Source organism: Lepidochelys kempii, chromosome 3, assembly GCF_965140285.1.
Source record: "Lepidochelys kempii isolate rLepKem1 chromosome 3, rLepKem1.hap1, whole genome shotgun sequence".
NCBI classification, from domain to species: Eukaryota; Metazoa; Chordata; order Testudines; family Cheloniidae; genus Lepidochelys; species Lepidochelys kempii.
In genome coordinates, this window is record NC_136382.1 from 142,304,749 (window position 1) to 142,323,503 (window position 18,755).

At 41.5% G+C, this 18,755-nt stretch overlaps 1 protein-coding gene across 2 annotated transcripts in view; it reads left to right on the top strand.

Annotated features, from left to right (window-relative positions):
- Positions 1-18,755, top strand: part of KIF26B (kinesin family member 26B) — a 426,862-nt gene that overhangs the window by 263,382 nt on the left and 144,725 nt on the right. For both annotated transcript variants that reach the window (XR_012158167.2, XM_073338289.2), the window contains exon 5: positions 8,812-8,995. Coding sequence is in view for 1 of the 2 variants with exons in the window: in XM_073338289.2 (XP_073194390.1) it covers positions 8,812-8,995 (184 nt within the window). In the remaining variant the exon portion in view is untranslated. The remainder of the gene's footprint in view (positions 1-8,811; positions 8,996-18,755) is intronic.

The following is an 18,755-nucleotide window of genomic DNA, read 5'->3' on the forward strand; positions in this document are numbered from 1 at the left end:
TGATCTCACTTATTCTAGTGTAACTCAAGAGTTACTTCATTGTAGCTGGTGGATTTACGCGGTGGAAATTCTGATGTGAAATCGGAATCAAGCCTATTGATTTCAGTAAGTTCTTCCTGTGTGAAAAAGGGCTCTGAATTTCTGGGCTCAGGCCCTGATCAAAGATTGAAGGATTTGGACCTATTTTACTGTCTGTTACAATTAAGTCACAACAGTGAATTTCTGGGTGATTATAGCCCAGCTGTATTGGAGTCCAGTCATTAAGGTACTGTACGGGGTCTGTGTGTGCATTTAACCACCCAAGAAGTAAAAGATTGCTCTGAAATGTACAGCCTGGATAGCTTTATTGTTGCTATGAAATTGACTGCATACATAAATATAAAGGCAACAGTAAGGACCAAGTGTTTACTGGGCATTAGAGAAATGTTTATGGCATCTTTTACAGCGCAAGCAGAAAGCTCAAATTGTGTCCAGATTTTAAAGATACTGCACAACAATTAAACACAAATGCTAAGGGTCTGACAGGAACCTACAAATTCAGGAAACTTTAAACTGATGATTCTTATTCCATTCTGGATTCATCTCACTGGGCTAGATTGTCACTAGTTTTGGCTGCACTGGGAATTAAGGCAGTGTAAAACCCCCCTAATTCTCTGTTTGACTGTGCTCAGATTGTAATTCCAGGTGGAATGATGAGAGCAGACCCTAATCACCCAGTATTCCTGCTGCCTGGAAGGGGTCGGAAAGGGGTCTAGAGTGGAAGAAGCCCTGACTCTGCTCCTCTTCCCCTCATCCATTCACCAGCCAAGCTCACGGAGCAATTAAGTTACTAAAATGGAAAGAGGTGAAGTAAGTTACTTCTTCCCCCAGAACAAGATTCTGTGAGTTTACGGTTCATGCTCTGATCTGCTGTTGGAGCGATGCACCTGTGTTAGGCTCTTTACTCAGGACAGGTTGTAAAATGACAATTTAGCCCCTTGTGCCAAGATATTATTCTATATTGCCAATAAATTGGTTTGGGAGGTTGTGGAATCTCTGTCATTGGAGATTTTTAAGAGCAGGTTTGACAACACCTGTCAGGGATGGTCTAGAATAGGGGTTCTCACAACAAACTTTTTGGTGGCCTCAGAGTACGGCCACCAACCCTTGCTGGTGGCTGCACTGACATTTTTTCCTAAAATACTTACTTAACTTTAGGAAAAACAAATAAATATGTACATATATGTGTCCAAATCATTGTAATTTATTTATGTAGGGTTTTTTCAGACTCAGTAGTAAAAATAATGTACAGTGGTCACTATTCTTTATGGACCTAAACAGAATAGAAACACAAAAAGGATGCTTTGCATGTTCTTGTCTTTTTGTTGTTTCTTCTGCTTTTTTGGTTGCTTTTGTTTAAAAAAAACTTCCTACATAGTACGTCTGCTGCTGTGAAAATGATATTTGTATGTTTGTTAATATTACTTTTCACAGCAGACTTACTCAGCCCCAGCAAGCTCTGGGACAAATTATGCCCTGGATGGGGAGTAGGCAGGGAGGCCATGGGGCCCAAGGATGATGGCATGGGTGGTGAGCCTGGGACCAGAACCTGCTATCGTGTGGATGGAGCGCAAAGCCCTGTGGCCAAAGGCTGCCCCCGGCCCCCACCATGCCCCAGGGAAAGTGGGGAATTCACCAGCTGCCTGCATCTCCAGCATTTGTGTCTCCAGAGGTGGGCGGGGCCCAACCTCCACTGCTGGCCCTGGAAGAGGGGCCACTGCTTACCCCCAACCCCCATCATAGCCCAGGAGGCTGTGGCCACAAGAAAAGCCCCTGGTGGCCACATGCAGCCACAGTGGCCACATTTGAGAAACACTGATCTAGAATACTTAATCCTGCCATGAATGCAGAGAACTGGACTAGAAGACCTCTTGAGGTCCCTTCCCTTCCAGTTCTATGATTCTGTGAATGATTTCTGTTAATTACCCACACTGTCCTCAGAGCTTTAGAAGACATAAAGGAAGACCTGGCCTATGCACTGAGGCACTTTCTATTTTGATTGTAAGACTAAGGGCAGACACAAAAACACAGTAGGAACTCCCAGTGGATGGTGTTAACTTAATATCCCTTAGTAAAATGTGGTGCCTGAGGACCATCCAGAAGAGAAGCAAGTTCTAAGTAGATTGATCTAGTGTTCCTGAAAACCAGGAATGTCCTGCTTTCATGACTGATCCCTGTGTTCCCGCTGGTTTCACAAAAATCAGTATTTTGTCCTACCTTTCGTAAACCGCTGAAAATTGGCCACTGGAAGGAACCACTAGCCTGCAGAGCTATTGAAACTGGCAGCAGGCTGGCTGATGCATAGGTATCTCCAGGACTGCCGCCCACAGTGGCTGCCGCAATGATTGAAGCTTCTGAGTTGTGACAGTAATAACAAATAGTAACAGTGCCAGAAGAATGATCCCACCCTAAGGCAGAGCTTTGGAAATAATGTGAAGCATAATGTTTGCGTGACTGTCATCTTACTGTACACTATGTTGGCTGTTACCTTTATTAGTTTCATTCAAGCCACTTCTTTTTCTGGACCTGCAATGCTGCGATGACTCATTTTAAAATGAATGCATATATCCCAAACATAGCACACAACATGCAGATCATATTTGTCAACACTTCAATTGGAAATAATCAAAACAAACTGCAGGCTTCTAGTATACCTTTATCTGGCATTACACCGATTAGCAAGACTCATTTTCAGATTACACCTCTGCCAATAGGTGGCAATTGCAGTTTCTGCTTTTGCTGAAGTAAAAAATGTGGCCCAAATTTTCAAAAAGGTGGCCACTGATTTTGAGTGCCCAACTTGACACCATGGAACTGCCATAGGTGTCTCAAGCGGGACACCCAGAAACTGATACAACCACTGTTAGTGGCTACCTGTGAAAATGTTGTTTAGGCACAAACATTGGCAGCAATAGATGGGACTAGCAATTTCCTTATTTGTTGTGATATTAATTTTTAAAACTTCACTGAGTAAATATTTAGGGTGTTTGTGAAAGGCACTGCTTTCTAACTGTGACTTTTATCCATTTTCTAATAAAGTTGTAATAAGCAGAATGCAATGCATTTCTGTGTGAATAGAGCATAGCAGTTTAACTACTAGAGAAGTGTACTGATCTCCATGGGCCTAAATGTGAACTTTGTCCTTCCCCTGGAGCGCAGTTACTCGCACACCTAGAAGTACAATATTGCTATTTTGAAATGGAATTTGTACATAAAAATAAGGAAAATAATTAGACCTGTTTTTTTAATGAACATTGCTAACACTAGAATCCCCATTGCTGGAAGTTTTTTTAGAACAGGGTAGACAAGCAGCTGTCAGAGATGGTCTAAGTATATTGTTCATCCTGCCTCAGTGAATGGGGCTGGACTAGATGACCTCTTGAAGTCCCTTCCAGCCCTCCATTTCTATGATTCTGTGCCCTCAATATGTATACAATGGCTTCTTCTGTATTATTCTCTATCCCTGACACTGCATACATGTTGGTTGCTTTTTCAACTATTGCAATGCAGCAAGCATGTTTTTATTGAGTTGTCCACAATGATACTAAGATCCTTTTGGTGAGCAGCTGCAGTTAATTTAGAAGCTATCAATGTATACAAGTAGTTCAAATTGATCCTTCCCCTGTGCATTAACTTGTACTTGTCAATGTTGAATTTTTACTGTTGCCCAATTACCTAGCTTTGTTAGGTTCTTCTGAAGTTTTCCATAAATATCTCTAGGCTTGATTCACCTAAATAATTTTGTCATTTGCAAATGTTGCCACCTCGTGTTCTCCTACATTCTGACTATTAATAAACATGAAGAATGGGTTTCATAGTACAGGCCTTTGGGTTACCCCACTATTCACTTCCTTCCTTGTGAAAACTGAGCTTTTAATTCTGTCCTTTCATTTCCGTCTCTTAACAAGTTTCTGAGCAATGCATTTTGCCCTTCTAACTCTTAAGAAATTACCTCTAAGCAATTTCTTCTTGGTTTCTTTAATAAACCCCAGTGAGGGTCTTTCGCTTTTTGAAAGTCCATCTCAATTAAGAATTGACTTTGGTGGGAGTGGCTAGCTGACCACTGATCCCTTTTGAAAATCCCCCTGCATATACACAGTTATAATGAGGGAGGAGGAGATGTCACAGCTTCTGAGTATTTTGGGAGATGAAAAGTCACTCCTGACTCCCACAGGAACATGGTTTTCTTAGTTAAATTTGTTGTAAAAGTTGACCCTCAAAGTAGTGAACCCTGTCAGTCTGCCTAGAGCAGGGGTTCTCAGGACAATTTGTTTGGCAGCCTCAGAGTGTTGCTGGGGGCTGCTCTGACAATTTTTCCTAAAACACTTAATTAACTTTTGGAAAACAAATAAATATGCACATATACATGTCCAAATCAGTATAATTTATTTATTGCTAGCTAGTAAGTCTGTTGTGAAAAGCGATATTAATAAAGATACAAGTATCACTTTTCGCAGCAGCCTTACTTAGCCCTGGCAAGCCTGGGGACAAAGTAGGCCCTGGATGGGGTGTCAGAGGAGGCAGTGGGGGCCAGGGGCAATGAGGGGAGATTGATGGGGCGGAGGGGAGGCAGCAGGGGGCTGGAGCCTGAAGCCCCACACCCAGAGCCTGCCATCCCACTACCCCAGGGCTGAAGCCCAAAGCCAGAGCCCCGCCATGCCTGGGAAGGTGGGGAACTCACCTACTGCCTGCTTCTCCAGCATTGTGCCCCAACTGTCTTCAGAAGGGGGCAGGGCCCAACCCCTGCTGGCAGCCCCAGCAATCAACACCAAGGTGGTGCATCCAGGAACAACAGGGATGGGGAGGGACTGCTATTTTGCCCACAGCCTCCACCCCATCACAGCCCATGAGGCTGTGGCCGCAAGAAAAGACCCTGGTGGCCGCATGCGGCCATGGTGGCCACATTTGAGAAACACTAGCCTAGAGGTAGACCTCTTCAGTACAGAGCAAACCCACCAGATAAGCTAGATCTTCAAAGCATTTCCCCTTTACTACCAATGGACCTTCTATCATATTTGGATTGAACTTTGAGTAGCTTTCGGACATCCTTTCTGCAATCTTGGACTCTAGCCCTGCAGTGAGATCCTTGACCACAGAGCTTCAAGCTTTCGCAAAGTCCCTAATATCACACACAGGTATTGGTTCACACAATACTGTATCCCATTACAGGAGTGGGCCCTTGGTCAGACAGTGGAACAGTTTTAAGTGGGAATCACTAGGATCAGATGAGATGGTAATATAGATCTGGATATTGTCAGCTTACTGGTGATCTATAGGGCCATGCTACCATTATTATTACCATTTTTATTACGGTAGTTCTTAGAGGCTCCAAGTGAGATCAGATAGATACTGAACAAACACATAATAAGAGAAGCTCTAAAGCCCTTACATTCTAAACAGACAAGACAGATAATCGGTGGGAGGGAATGCAGAGGCACAGAAAGGTGAAGTAACCTGTCCAAGTCACACTGCAGGACAGTGGCAGAGCTAGAACAGAATCCAAGTCTCCTGACTCCCAGTCTAGAGTCCTAGCCACCAGGCATCAACATGAATAAATATAATGAATCTCCAGGGGATTCGAGGTGTGAGAGTCCCCAGAGCTGACGATGCAACACCACGAACTCTAATTTCCTGAAAAGAATGAGTTGGAACCATTCTGACGCAACTCTATCCACCCTCACTAGGCCACGCAGCCACGTCAGCATTGCCTTGGGACTGTCTATTTCCAAAGCAACTGATAGCTGGCCATATTGACCACTTTAGGTCCATCATGCAAAAGTCATTCAAATAAACTAATCTATCATGCAAACTAGCATCATCATGCAGCCTAAAGCCAGTTCAAATATGTTTAAAATATCTTTTTATTCAGAAGCCTTGGGAGGTATCCAGTTATTGCCTTCTTGATCAACTGTCAAAACCTGGGGGGGGCAGGGGGCTGGGTCATAAGGCAGGGAGATGTAGCACTTTGCTCTTAAATACATTTTGCCACTTGCAGGTCAAAAAAGAATTCAGGGTTTTTCTTGAATGCCATCCCAAAGGTTATAACTGTCAAATCAGGATATAGTTCTGAAGTTTGGAAAGGCCGGTTATCCTACAAGTGTTTTTTCCCTTTAAAGAAAAATGTCAACTGTGGACTTCATTGGCTCAAGAAGGAGCTTAAGAAGATTATACTATCAGTATAGAAAAAGGGAACAACATAATGTTGGGGAAGAATAAAGTGGCATGAGAGAGAGAGAATGACTGAACCAACTTAGAACACATTTCTGAGGAAATATGCTCACGAACAGTTTTACCCTAGGCATGAGTTAATGCAGTTGAATGGGTGCAATTGAGGGTGTAATCTGGCCTGAGGTTTACAGAGCAATTGCCTGTCTTTACAAATAGACTGCTGAGCCTAAAGACATACACACAGCAGTGGACTTTTCAGCGTAGCGAGATTTCTATCCAGCCCTACAGTTATTTGCAGTACAAAATTTTGCTCGAAATAAAGGTGTAAACATATTTAGGCCGGGACCCATTAGAAACTACAATTCAGAATGACCAGTGTTACCAATCCTCTCACGAACACATCTGAAATTCAAGCCAAGACTATGATGTATCAAAAGAACAAAATGTGATGCAATTCTTTTGGCAACTTTTTTAGGGTTGTTTTTTCTGTCTTCTCTCTGAGGAAGAAGAAGATCATCATAAAAGGGAAGGTTAGGTGATAAATCAAAGTCAGATACTAGAGGAATGGGATGGACAAGGAGCTGGAACAATAGAAGGTTCTTGTGGTTAAGGCACAGAACCAGGAGTCAGGTGACCTAGGTACCCCTTCCCGCAACTCTGCCACAGACTTAAGTGTCCTTGGCTGTCTCTTAGGCCAGAATTTTCAAAAGTGGCTTCTGATTTTGCCATCTTGGATGAGGCACCAAAATCAGTGACAGCAACACTGGCCTTAAGATCTCTCTCTGTCTCAATTTCCCCATCTGTAAAATGGGGATAATAATAATTGCTTGACGAGGACACAAATATTCAAAGCTGAGATGAATGTATATATAAACATGTTTTATTGTATGTATTCTTTGGAGTAAATTGATTTGATCAGTTTCTGAGGTTTAGATTTGGCTGGTATGTATGAATCTGACAATTATGAAACTTTGGCCAACAAAAAAGCCAGACAGAATTTAGATTTCTGATTCTCATTTATACTCTGGCAAGGTAAAGGGGAGTTAAGTGGGCATAAATTATATTCATACCTACTTTAAGGCCCTTTTCTGTTGCTAGAACATGCAGCATCAAGGGACCTTGGTGTAATTGAGAATCAGGCCCCTAGAGTTCAGAATGATACATGCATCTCAGCTTGGAGTATTTTGGAAGAGATCATGTGGAGCTGTGCTAATGTACACCAGCTAAGGGTCTGCCCCATAATTGTGCCCATTTTACAACTAGGGAAACTGAGACACAGAGCAAAATAACATCAATATTATAATATACTCATTATATTTGGTTGCCTAGGTAGGGATACCAATGTGGAGTGTGTGTGTGAGAGAGAGAGAGTGTGCAAAACAACAACAATCAAGTTTAATTGCTGAATCTTTTCTCAGAGTTAGAAATCTGCTCAAATAAGAAAATGTGACCAAATATTTTTTTAATTGAAATAGAGTAAGAATCTATCATGCTAATGTAGGAAAGCCTAGCTTTTTGAGTCAAAGTCTGGACAAAAAAGCACCATTCTTGTCCAAAGTTACGTTGCGAAAACAAAGTCAAAATTAAACTTACTAAATTGTTAGTACAACTGTAGCTTGTGTGCTTCTCTCCACCTCCTTGCAAATAGCATAACTTTTGGTCACCACATGTTCAGATGTTAGACTGGTTATTTTTTATGAGGTGGTAGAATTTTTAAAATAGCTTGTGGAAGGCTTCTTACATGTCAGTTAATTCACCTAAATATTTAATAATAACTAACATAATAGTGGGTGCTTACATCCAACCATTCCACAACTATTAATTCTTTAACCAAAGGCTTATGGGTGACAAACAATTCTTTGTGAACAGAAATAGCAGAATGTTCCACTGATTGGACTTAATTTTATAACGTAAATTGCTGTACGCTCATTAGCTTAATTATAGATTCTGGAGATTTCCTGCAGACTAAATTGGAGGATAGTATAGAGAAAGGGGCCTGATTTTGATCCTACCTTATTGCATGGTGCTGTGAATCAGGGATAACTTCACTGAAATCTGTGGAATTATACCAGTGAAAAATTGGTGTAAAAGAGATCTGAACAGTTGCCAACTTTCATGCGGTAAATAAGCACCCTGACTTTCACAATAAGTCAAAAATCAAGCTAATCCCATTTCAAAACAAGGCCAGAACAACACAATCCCTAAGAACCCCAACACTCTATGTGACTAGATCCCCCCGGCGTGCAGTCTGGGACTGTGCTGGGCCCACTGTGCACCCCGACTCTCTTCCCTGCCTTGCCCTTGCTTGCCGGGAGCCGATCAAAAAAAAAAAGAAGCAACAAGCTGCAACAAGCTATAAGCCAAAAAACTAGCCTCTAACAAGCAACTCACAAATCAGTTAAGCCAAAAATCAGTTAAGCCAAAAACAAGTCCAATTTCTGCGGGGTTTTTTTTGCAGGTTTGGCATGTCTGGATCTGAATCACTTTTGGAGTCAATAAGGTCGAAATTGGGGATTCTCTGTAAACGAGAAGCTGTGAATACATTAGTTATAACTTATTGTTTTGAGTAGAGTTTTTATTTTACTTAATTTTTTTTCCCCACAGGGCTGCTCAAAAGTTGAATCTGTCATCCAAAAAGAAGAAACATAGGCCATCTACATCATCTGTGTCTGAATCTCCTCTCTTCTCTACCAACTTCAGCAGTATCCTTCAGACTTCCCCACCCCCTGCACCACCATGTTTGCTGAGGGCAGTCAACAAAGTGAAAGACACCCCAGGGTTGGGCAAGGTAGGCATCACACTATCTCTAAAATAATTGTTTTTCTTTGAGAGGAGAAACATATCCTATGCAAAACATTAATAGAGTACTAGACCTGTTGTGTTTTTTTTTGTTTGCCATACCCTGAAACTTGTCTTCAGTATCCACTCACAAGTCTGACAAATTGGTTGCTTAATGCAGGTGACCTTCTAATAAAGCTGAAGCACATTTTGTGCTCAATGAACCAGACTCAATCTTGTTGGCATAACACAGGTTTCAAACTCCTTGCTGTGGTAAATGAAATGCCGGTGAAACGACAAGAGTTGTCTGCAACCCCAACTCCACCTGGGGCCTTCCAGTAGGTTGGTCTCTATATTGACAGCTACAGCTCAGTCTTATCTTCTGTCCATCGATTCTGCCCCCTTCCCCCAATCAAAACCCCTTTAATATACTGATTGGCTACAGATCCTTAAGTACATGATGGCAGCACTAGGCCAGCTTGAAGATACATTGATATATCTTCTCTCCAAACCAGCTTCCACTGTTGGGTCATCTATGGTACCCTTCCATGGTTGAAGCCCCAGGGCGAGATAGCTGCTTGCCTTACCTGAGGGATAATCCCTTCTCTAACCCCCTGTACAAATACCCTGCCATCTTAGGTGTGAGTCTGGCCCATTTCATTGGGGAATACTTTGGGACAGTTGCTCAAGACAGGAGTTAGTCTCTAAGGTGCCACAAGTCCTCCTTTTCTTTTTGCGGATACAGACTAACATGGCTGCTACTCTGAAACCTTAATAAAGATAGTCTCTTATACAGGTTTTTAGTATATTATGCTTTTCTGTAGTCATCAGGTGCTAAGTGAAGACACTGAATTTGCAGAAAACCTCTTTCCTTTTTAGCAGAGAAATGGTAATGTTCAATCTGGACATACTGTACACAGAATGTGCCTCACTGTTTCCATTGCTGCCCTTGGGCACTAAGGGAAAGAGTCAGGCAATGACATGATTTTTCACAGAACCACATCCATTATTTTCATGGATGGCTTATCATCTTAGAGGGCTCACGGGATTTTTTTTTCCCTCCTGGTTTGGATGAGAAGTACTGTGTGGGCCTGATACTGGTACCATTACTTCAGTGGGAGCTGCAGGATTGGGCTCTAACTATTAGTTGTTCCAAGCATTTAGTATGACAACCAGGTACAAGATTTGAACAGTCCTGTTTTGAGTAATGTCTTTAAATGATTTCCACTGCAAAGTTTTCTATGTCCTCCCAGGGCTCTTATGTTTCCAGAATCAAGATGAATAAAGTTTGCATTTACGAATAGTGAGGGATGTGCTCATGGAGGCAAGGAACCAAAAGTAGCATTGGGCCTAATCGTTCAGTCTTTATTCAGACAAATCTCTTGTTGCCTTTAATGGGATTTTTTTCCTGAGTAAGGGCATCAGGTTTCTTTCCATAATATGGAAAGGGCTATGCAAATATACACATACAGCTCTGCCAATATGCTTCAGTTCTGACCTGCTACATTCCTGCTATTCTATCTCTGGGCCTCCACTGAGCATGGAGTTCCAGTTGTGTGGTAGTTTTTTTATATCCACAAACAGAGCCAAGATTAGCCTGTCTACCAAAACCATTTACATTTGGAACCCAAGTAAGGAACTGAGGGCTTGTCTACATTACTGCGCCAGGTCGATCTAATAGTGAATAGCGTAGCTGAAGTCGATGTACTTAGATCTACTTACTGCGGTGTCTTCGCTGCGGTAAGTCGACAGCTGATGTTCTCTCATTGACTCCGCTTGCGCTTCTCGTTCTGGTGGAGTACCGGAGTCGACTGGAGAGCGCTCAGCGGTCAACCCCCACTGGATCGATCGCTGCCCGCTGATCCGGCGGGTAGTGCCGACAAGCCCTAAGTCTGTGGGAGTAGAAGGGCATTGTATTCATCCACTCTACTATCCCACCTAACTCTCACGTACAGCCTCATTTTCTCCAAGTGTAACTCTACTCTCTCCACTGTAATAAATGGAATAAAACCCAGGATCATTTGGATTCTAATCTTCATTTTATGATACTGTGATAGGTGGTGGCTTTTCAGAGTCTCTTTCCCTTCCAAAACCTGTCCCCTTTGGGAACCTTACTCCAGTCTTTTAAGTACACAGGTATGGGGGAACCTGGGGAATGTTCAGGCTCTGGGTTTTCCTTTTAGAGAATCTATAGAGGTCTAGCTTATTTATGGTGGTAAGGTATGGCTAAACCCTCACCCAGGATTTAGCCATATCTTCTATCCCTGTCTTCAGTGATGGGCTTGTACCTGGCCTGGTGAGTCCTTGTGGGAGGCGGAGGTTTACATGCTGTCTTCCTCCCAGCAACCCTGTTGTAAGAATCCACTAACTCTGAGGCACAGTAGCTTTCCTCCTGGTTTCCACCCATTCCAGTAACAAGTTCTCCCTTTTAAGATTGCTTCCTCCCAAGTGGAGCAGGCTCTGCAGTTGTGCTGCTTGTTAGCCTTCTCCTGATTGGGATGAGGGTGTGCCCCATCCAAGGTACACAAGAGAATATTTCTTTCTAAATGAATTTTTTGTCATCTAGTAGTAACTGATATATTTAGGAAAGAAGCTGTACAAAGAGTCATAAATGAGGGCTTTTAAAATATTTAATGTGTGCTTCTTCAAAGAAAGTAGTTGTCACAAATTAGATTTAATTCATAGAACCAAAACAAGTGAAAATAGTTAATTCTGAAATATTTCTGTACCAAAAGCTGTCTAGCCTGCATTTCCATTTCTGTCCTCTTCTGTTTCTCCTATGAGTCACCTTATAATTATCACCTACAATTCATATACGTTCATCAAAATTGTTCCCATCAATTTTCCTCTGTAGCATAATTTGCATTTTAATATGTCAGGGATAGGTGTGAGACATAATAAATGGATAATTGCAGATGGAGAATGTAGTTTGCCAGTCAGACTGTGGAGACCTCAGATCTAGTGATGGAAATTTTCAACCTATTGGATCACTGAGACATTAATTATTATTTACATACTTATTGTTTGGCAGTGCCCTGCTTCAAAGATAAATATTTCCTATATGGCTGTTCAAGAAGCTCTGTTAATTTCCCCCACATTTCCTTTCAAATATTTGCATTTAAATGGAAGTTAAAGTGTAGATTAAAGTGAAGGATGTGGAGTTAGGTTTAGGAAATTCAAGACTTTACTTTGTTGGTTGGGATTGTGGCTAATCTGTTCTGGAATAATAGGAGGCTATCAAAAAATGACCAGTATAGCAAAGATCTGATTAATTGTGAGTGAAGACTGAAATATCTGGCTATTTGATATTTAATTGTGATACAAGCCAGGTTTTAGCCATCAGCAAAATATTCAGAGGTATTAAGGTTACTTACCAGCTCAGATACAAAGGTGGTAGGTATAGAATAAGAATATAGATTGACTGATGTATTAGACTTAAAAAGTGAAGTCGGGGTCAGGTGTTTAACAACTTCTCGCACCCAAGACCGTCCCATAAAACATACTGTAACTGACTGGAATTTGGAACAAGCATTGTCTTCTTGTTAACACTCAACCCCAGAGGAGGAGGAAGGGCCTCTTTCAGCACTGATTTGCTCCTGTTTTGACGGGTGTACTTCCACTGATTTCAGTAGAATCTCACCAGAGTCAAACTGGAGCAAAGCAGTGAAGAATAAGACCCATAATCAGGAAGCTGTGCGAAGGAAAAATAGATGTCTTGATTTTTCTGTGGCCCTCCTCTGTTGGATTCATTTCCAACAAATTCTAATTAAAGAAAGAGATACATGGCCTGTACTGCAAATAAATTAGCAGTGGAACACACACACATCCATCAATATCTAGCCCACAGGTGCTTCAGCTTCCATGTACTAGTGACAGTAGCTGGCTAGTAACCAGATGTTTGTGTGGGATCCCCACAGTTTTACAGAAATAGATTGAGTTGTCTTTTGGGCATGAATGATAATCCTCTTCCATAGCATGCAACAGATGGAGCCACTACACTTGCTTCTCCTTTGCCCCCATCTCTGAGTCATGGTCATATTCTGTACTCTTGTTCACATCTGGGTGGCAGATTAGTTTGGTTGGATTTAGACATACATATGGAGTGTAGTTGTACTCAATGTTTGCACAGGACATCTTTAAATTCTTTTGTACTTTTATCTCGGCAGTATATATTGTAGGTTAGCCTTTTTCAGTCAGAGAACTGAGCAGAGGAGCAGAAAGGTGCTCTCTGTACAACTGATGAACAATACCAGGATTTCACTCAGCATTAGAATATTGTGGTAAATGTTAGAGCTAGTTGGAAAAATATTTCCTCCTCCCCACGGAACACTTCAATTTTTTGTTTAAAAAATAAAAATAAAATGTTTTGGGTTTTTGGTCAAAACCTGAAAATTTTCAGTTTCCAGATTTTCAATGCAAACTTGAAATTTTCTGCAGAGCAGACACTTTTAGTGAGAAATTTCATTTTGTCAAAAATCCAATTTTCCATTGAAAAACAGTTTCAATGGAAAATTTTCAACCAGCCCTAGCAAATGTACTGCTTGCATGCGGCACTTGGTTTTTCATGGCCTGATGTGGTTTCTGTTGTTTTTCTGCAAGTATCCTTATAAAATTCTGCCACTGAAAGATGACATTTGTGTCAAGGGCAGAGACCAAATGGTTGTTTGCTCATATACTGTATTGTGATAAAAGGATTGTTTTTTAAAGCCGAAAATAAAATAGTAATGCACTGTGAGTGAAATTCAGCCCCGGACAGATGGCTGCCATAGGAATTAAATGGGATTTAAGAGATGCATGACTCTAATGTGGATGCTCTGCATAAGGGGGAATTTCAGCACATTAGGAGAAGCTGAATACACTTTGTAATACATAAGCCTAACCACGTTCTAACTGACAAACACTGATAGGTAGATTAGTAGCTGAAGTGGTGATTGCTCCTGATTCTGTCCATTTTCTATTGTCTGTGCCGTGATTAGAGATATATTTATTAATTGCTTTTGATTTCTTCGGTGCCTGTCCCAGTCTCTAAGTACTTCACGTTATTTAAAAACACTATTATTTGGTTAAAAAAAATCCAAAATTTGCCATACAATTCATGGAATATTCCATAACAGCAGAGACTGGCCTTCCAAACAAACACAACCTTCAAACCAGAAATCCATATCAAGATTTCACCAGACCCTAAGACAACTCCCTTCCAACAGCCATGAAAAGATATAGGCTGGATTTTCATAGGTCCCTAAGAGCTGGGCATCTGACTCCTATTGAAAGTCAGTGGGATTTCGACACACAACTCCCTCAAGCCTCTGTGGTCATCCCAGTCATTTCCCAGACACACAGAACAATATAACTGGTGTATGTTGTACAACACGGGTGTTACAATACTTGCTTGTATTTACATTAGCTACAGGTACAGATCGTAGATTATTTGAATAATCCTGGTCAGAAAGTGTTTCCAAGAGTTGTTTCACTACCTCTTTTAACTTCCTAACTCCTCTTTAGCACTTCATTGGAAAGCAAAGACAGAAAGCTGGATTGAAAGGAAGAAAACCAATGTATGTCTTGATTAAACCCACAAAACACAGGCAAAAAAATTTTAGTGTAGAAGTGTTTGTATTTTGACGAGCAGATTTGTGGATGTGAGGAATTTGTTGGCAACATCCCTGTGTGCATTGAGTGGGCGTTTATGAAAATCCTCTATTAAGGTCAGCAGAAAACCAGATGCAACTTCTGAAATATGTACAGTAGCTCCCTTCATTGACATCCATTTTGAAGTTTTTTAAAGTGAAGCAGGGGAAAGGTTTGTCTCTCCTTTGGAAACCTTCATCCTTGGGAGTACAGAGAGAAGAACGTTAACTGTTACAGGACAAATGAGATCTAAACCCATTACCACTTGAACACAATTTATGAGGAGAAGAGTGAAAACTGTTTCTTTTCAAAGTTGCCATGGTTACTGAAATGGAAAAAAGAAGAAATACCCCATGAGGCGTTTAAAGGACACGTGTGTTCATCATTGTTGTCAACATGACTGTTCTATAAATTAAATAGTTAGTTCCACTTGGAATGAAATCCAGGTGGCCTTTTGCCCTCCAGTTAGTTGCTCATAACTGAAATTTTCTCCAGCAAGCACGTTGAAAGGATCTGGCTGAGGCTTTCGTACATTTTGGCCAGATTCCTTCTGTGTGCGCGCTACCAGAAGGATTTTAAATATTTTCTTCACTTCAAGCTGCATTTAAAAGACAAAAGATGAAATTAAGAGAAGTTGGAAGAATTGCTCTAAGCTGTTACTCACCGGCCTTCCCAATCATATTTTCCAGGTACAGTTAATTTGCACTAAATTAAAGCCCAGCCTGATGGTGCCAGTGCCACGCTCCCAGTTCTGTGCTGGAGCACTGGGCCAGAACGTGTCTGGCTCCCGCCTGGCTATGCAAGGGAGGGAGTGTGTGTGTGCAAGAAACCTCCACTCACTTGTGCACCCACCATTGAAGGGATTGCCGTTGTTATGGTTCCTGCTGTCTCCTAAGTGCAGGAACTGCTCTCTGCTGGAATCCCTGCAGGCAGTGCAAGGCACCCCAAAAAGAGGTTATTTTTCCTAACCTATGCCAACCGGCCAGCATTGCTGTGTGACTGGGCCAGTGTTGCTAAACTCCTGGAAATGGTCATGTAGTTATTGTATGATTGGGAGCTCTGGGAAGAAAATCTGCTTCAGTGGAATTCCTGTGCTCAACTAGAATCAGAATTTAATGGTGAAATTTTACTTTCGAATCGGCAAGGCAGATCTCAGTTCCCACTGCTGACCTGAGAGCAGAATTTTGCCCTAAGTGGAAAAGATCTTTTACAAACTGCTGTGGCAGGAATTTCATTTTCCCCTTAAATCTAAACAGCACAGAGGCTGAATAGAGCAACATAAAGAGACCTTTGACCTCTCGCCTCCTGTCACAATCACATTTTAGATTAATCTCAGCAAAATTAAATGATGGCTGACTCTGTCAAAAAAAAGTGTGGGCAGTAGATATCTTGGGTCCAACTCTGATGTTATTCACACCAGTTTTGCTGCAGAGTAATCCTATAGATGAGTCACTCCTGATTTACCCTGCTGCAAACCCCCAGAGTGGCATTTCTTCATGTCTTTGTCTATCTTGTATTCTTTAGTGGCTCAGTGGAAACCTACCAGTGCTGATCATCACTGTCTCATTTGAATGGGAACTCGTCTAAAGAAAAATATGGACAGTGGGTCACTGTTTAGTAAGTTGTGAGTTTTCCTTTGGTACCTCAAAATCTACAGGAAATGGTGTTTCTTTTCCCATTGAAGTAGTTTAATGCACTCAGATACCGTGGTCATGGGTGACCTTATAGAAACATAGATGGACTGAGGGAGGTTCTAGACAAAGCTCTACAGTAAAACAGAGGATGGGGTTAGCTTTAGAAATAAAACTGTTTACCTTATTCTACCAAAGGTCCCCGTTCAGTGATAGAAGAAAGCAGTTTCTTCTGTGATTCTTTAACATGGTTCTATAGCATAGTTTCTACCATGAAACTTGATTGTTTCACATGATTTGACTTCATGTTTTTAGCTCAATTTCACTTTTAGCTTTGGAGTACAATTTAAAAAAAGGTTTACACAAAAACCTGTGAACTGATACAGTTGAGTTTTGCACAATTCTAATTGGCTTATCCACACAGTGCCCTAGACCTTGTGCTGGACATATGTTTTTATGCTCATTAGTGTAGACTACTTCATTGTGGTAGTGTATTTGTGTGATGTCACTAAAGGGCAAAGTAACTATAATTGCTTTGTAGATCACTAGCCAACCACCTGCCGTGATCCATGAGATTCAGTCAACACAGCTCAGCTGATATGGTTGCTGAAGTCTAATGAATCTAATGAAAGAAGCTCTAGAAATCCTTAACAACCGGTCAATATATTAAGTGATCTTTTCTGCAGGGTTGAAAAACACAAGGCATATTATATTGCTTAAATTATGACAAAAGTACAGTAGCCATATTTTATAAATCTCTTACACAAATATAAATTACAATTCTTTTAGATTATAAAAATTCATCCTTCTTAACAGTTTGATTTCTTTGGACCTTTGGACCTTTTATTTTTACTACTTCTGATACTTAGATCAAAATTGTACTCTCTATATAATAATATTTTGTGGCATTCTAGTAGACCTAGTTAATCACTTCCACTTCACTTCTGGAGCTTTCCAAAGTGTAGTTTAAAACTCTTTCCCCCCTTTTTGCTCATGTTTAAATCCCTGTAGAGAAGGTTAATAGAAATCAGGAAAGTCAAGATCAAAGAATCTGAAAATTACAACAATGATTCTAGTGCAATGCTAGTAAGAAATTTAGATGCTGAATACTTCCCCAAACCTAGGAACTTAGGTAGGCTGGTTGGTTTGTTTTTTAAGATCTTATTAGTTCGGGGGGCAATAGTGTAGTAAGTGCTGGGGGGGAGGGATAGGTCAGTGGTTTGAGCATTGGCCTGCTAAACCCAGGTGAGTTCAATCCTTGAGGGGGCCAATTAGGGATCTGGGGCAAAAATTGGGGATTGGTCCTGCTTTGAGCAGGGGATTGGACTAGATGACCTCCTGAGGTCCCTTCCAACATTGATATTCTATGATTCTATGCTTAAGCCCACAGTATTTAATATGGATATTTTTTTCTTAAATTCCAAAAGCCCATTTCTTCCTCCCAGCCCTTTCCCTGTGTGTTTGACTCCTCTCTGCATGTGTCCATGCGCAATGTTCAGTGGAACTGACAAGATGGTAAAGCTGTTGGAGGCTTCAGTACAGCACTGCTCTAACAATACTGACTAATGATCCAATGAGCTTATTGATTAAGCCCCGAAGGTTGCTCTGCTTTTCTTTTTCTTTAAAGGCCTGGGCTTTACCTTGTGCCTCTAACACAGCATTGATTAAACAGTCAGTCTAGCTGGGGAAGATCTTAGATTTTAATAATGTGAGTGCCTTGTGGACACCATCCCTCCCATTTACTCTCCTCTGTGAACCCATTTCCCCTCCCATTTGTGATTCCAATAGAGCACAGCTTGACAACTTCTGTCTTCGGCATTCACCGGTTCCTTCACAATTCCTCTGAGACATCCTTTCTCTCCATGCTCCGGAACTTCATCTGCTTCCTTCCTTCCCCACTCCCTGGTGCCTCAGGAACAGCCACCACAACTACAGTTACTCAGTGGCTAAGAGAACAGGCTTGCTTATACTCTGGATCTGTAACATTACTCCAGGACCATCCATCAGGAGGCATAAAAGCAAGATCCTTGCAGAACCCTCCCTCCGGATTCTGAGCATGTCAGGCCCCATCCCCAGCTTGGCTGGCTAGCGAACACCATGAAGTCATCCACAATCCTTGGTTCAGTTTGGTAATAACTAACCTGTAAACCATTGGGGTTGCCTCCATCTAGTGAAGAGATGGCCAGACTTGCGAGTACCAAATCTTTGGGACTTGGTAAAAATGACCTTGCTGGCTTTGCATTGTATGGCTGAGTATTTGGTCATATGTGAACAGAGGGGAAGGTGTGCAAATGCACATTTTTGATCTGATCTCAGGTGTAGGAGAGGTCCAAGCAGTGCCCCCTGCCATGCATGGCTGACCATTCTGGAAATTAGTCAAGATGCCACAGTACTCCACAAAAATCAGAGCATATGGGCACCTAAGGCTTTCTGTGGACCTTAGGTGCCCATATTGTAACATTTTCTCCAGACCTGAAGAAAAGCACTATGTAAGCTCAAAAGCTCGTCTCT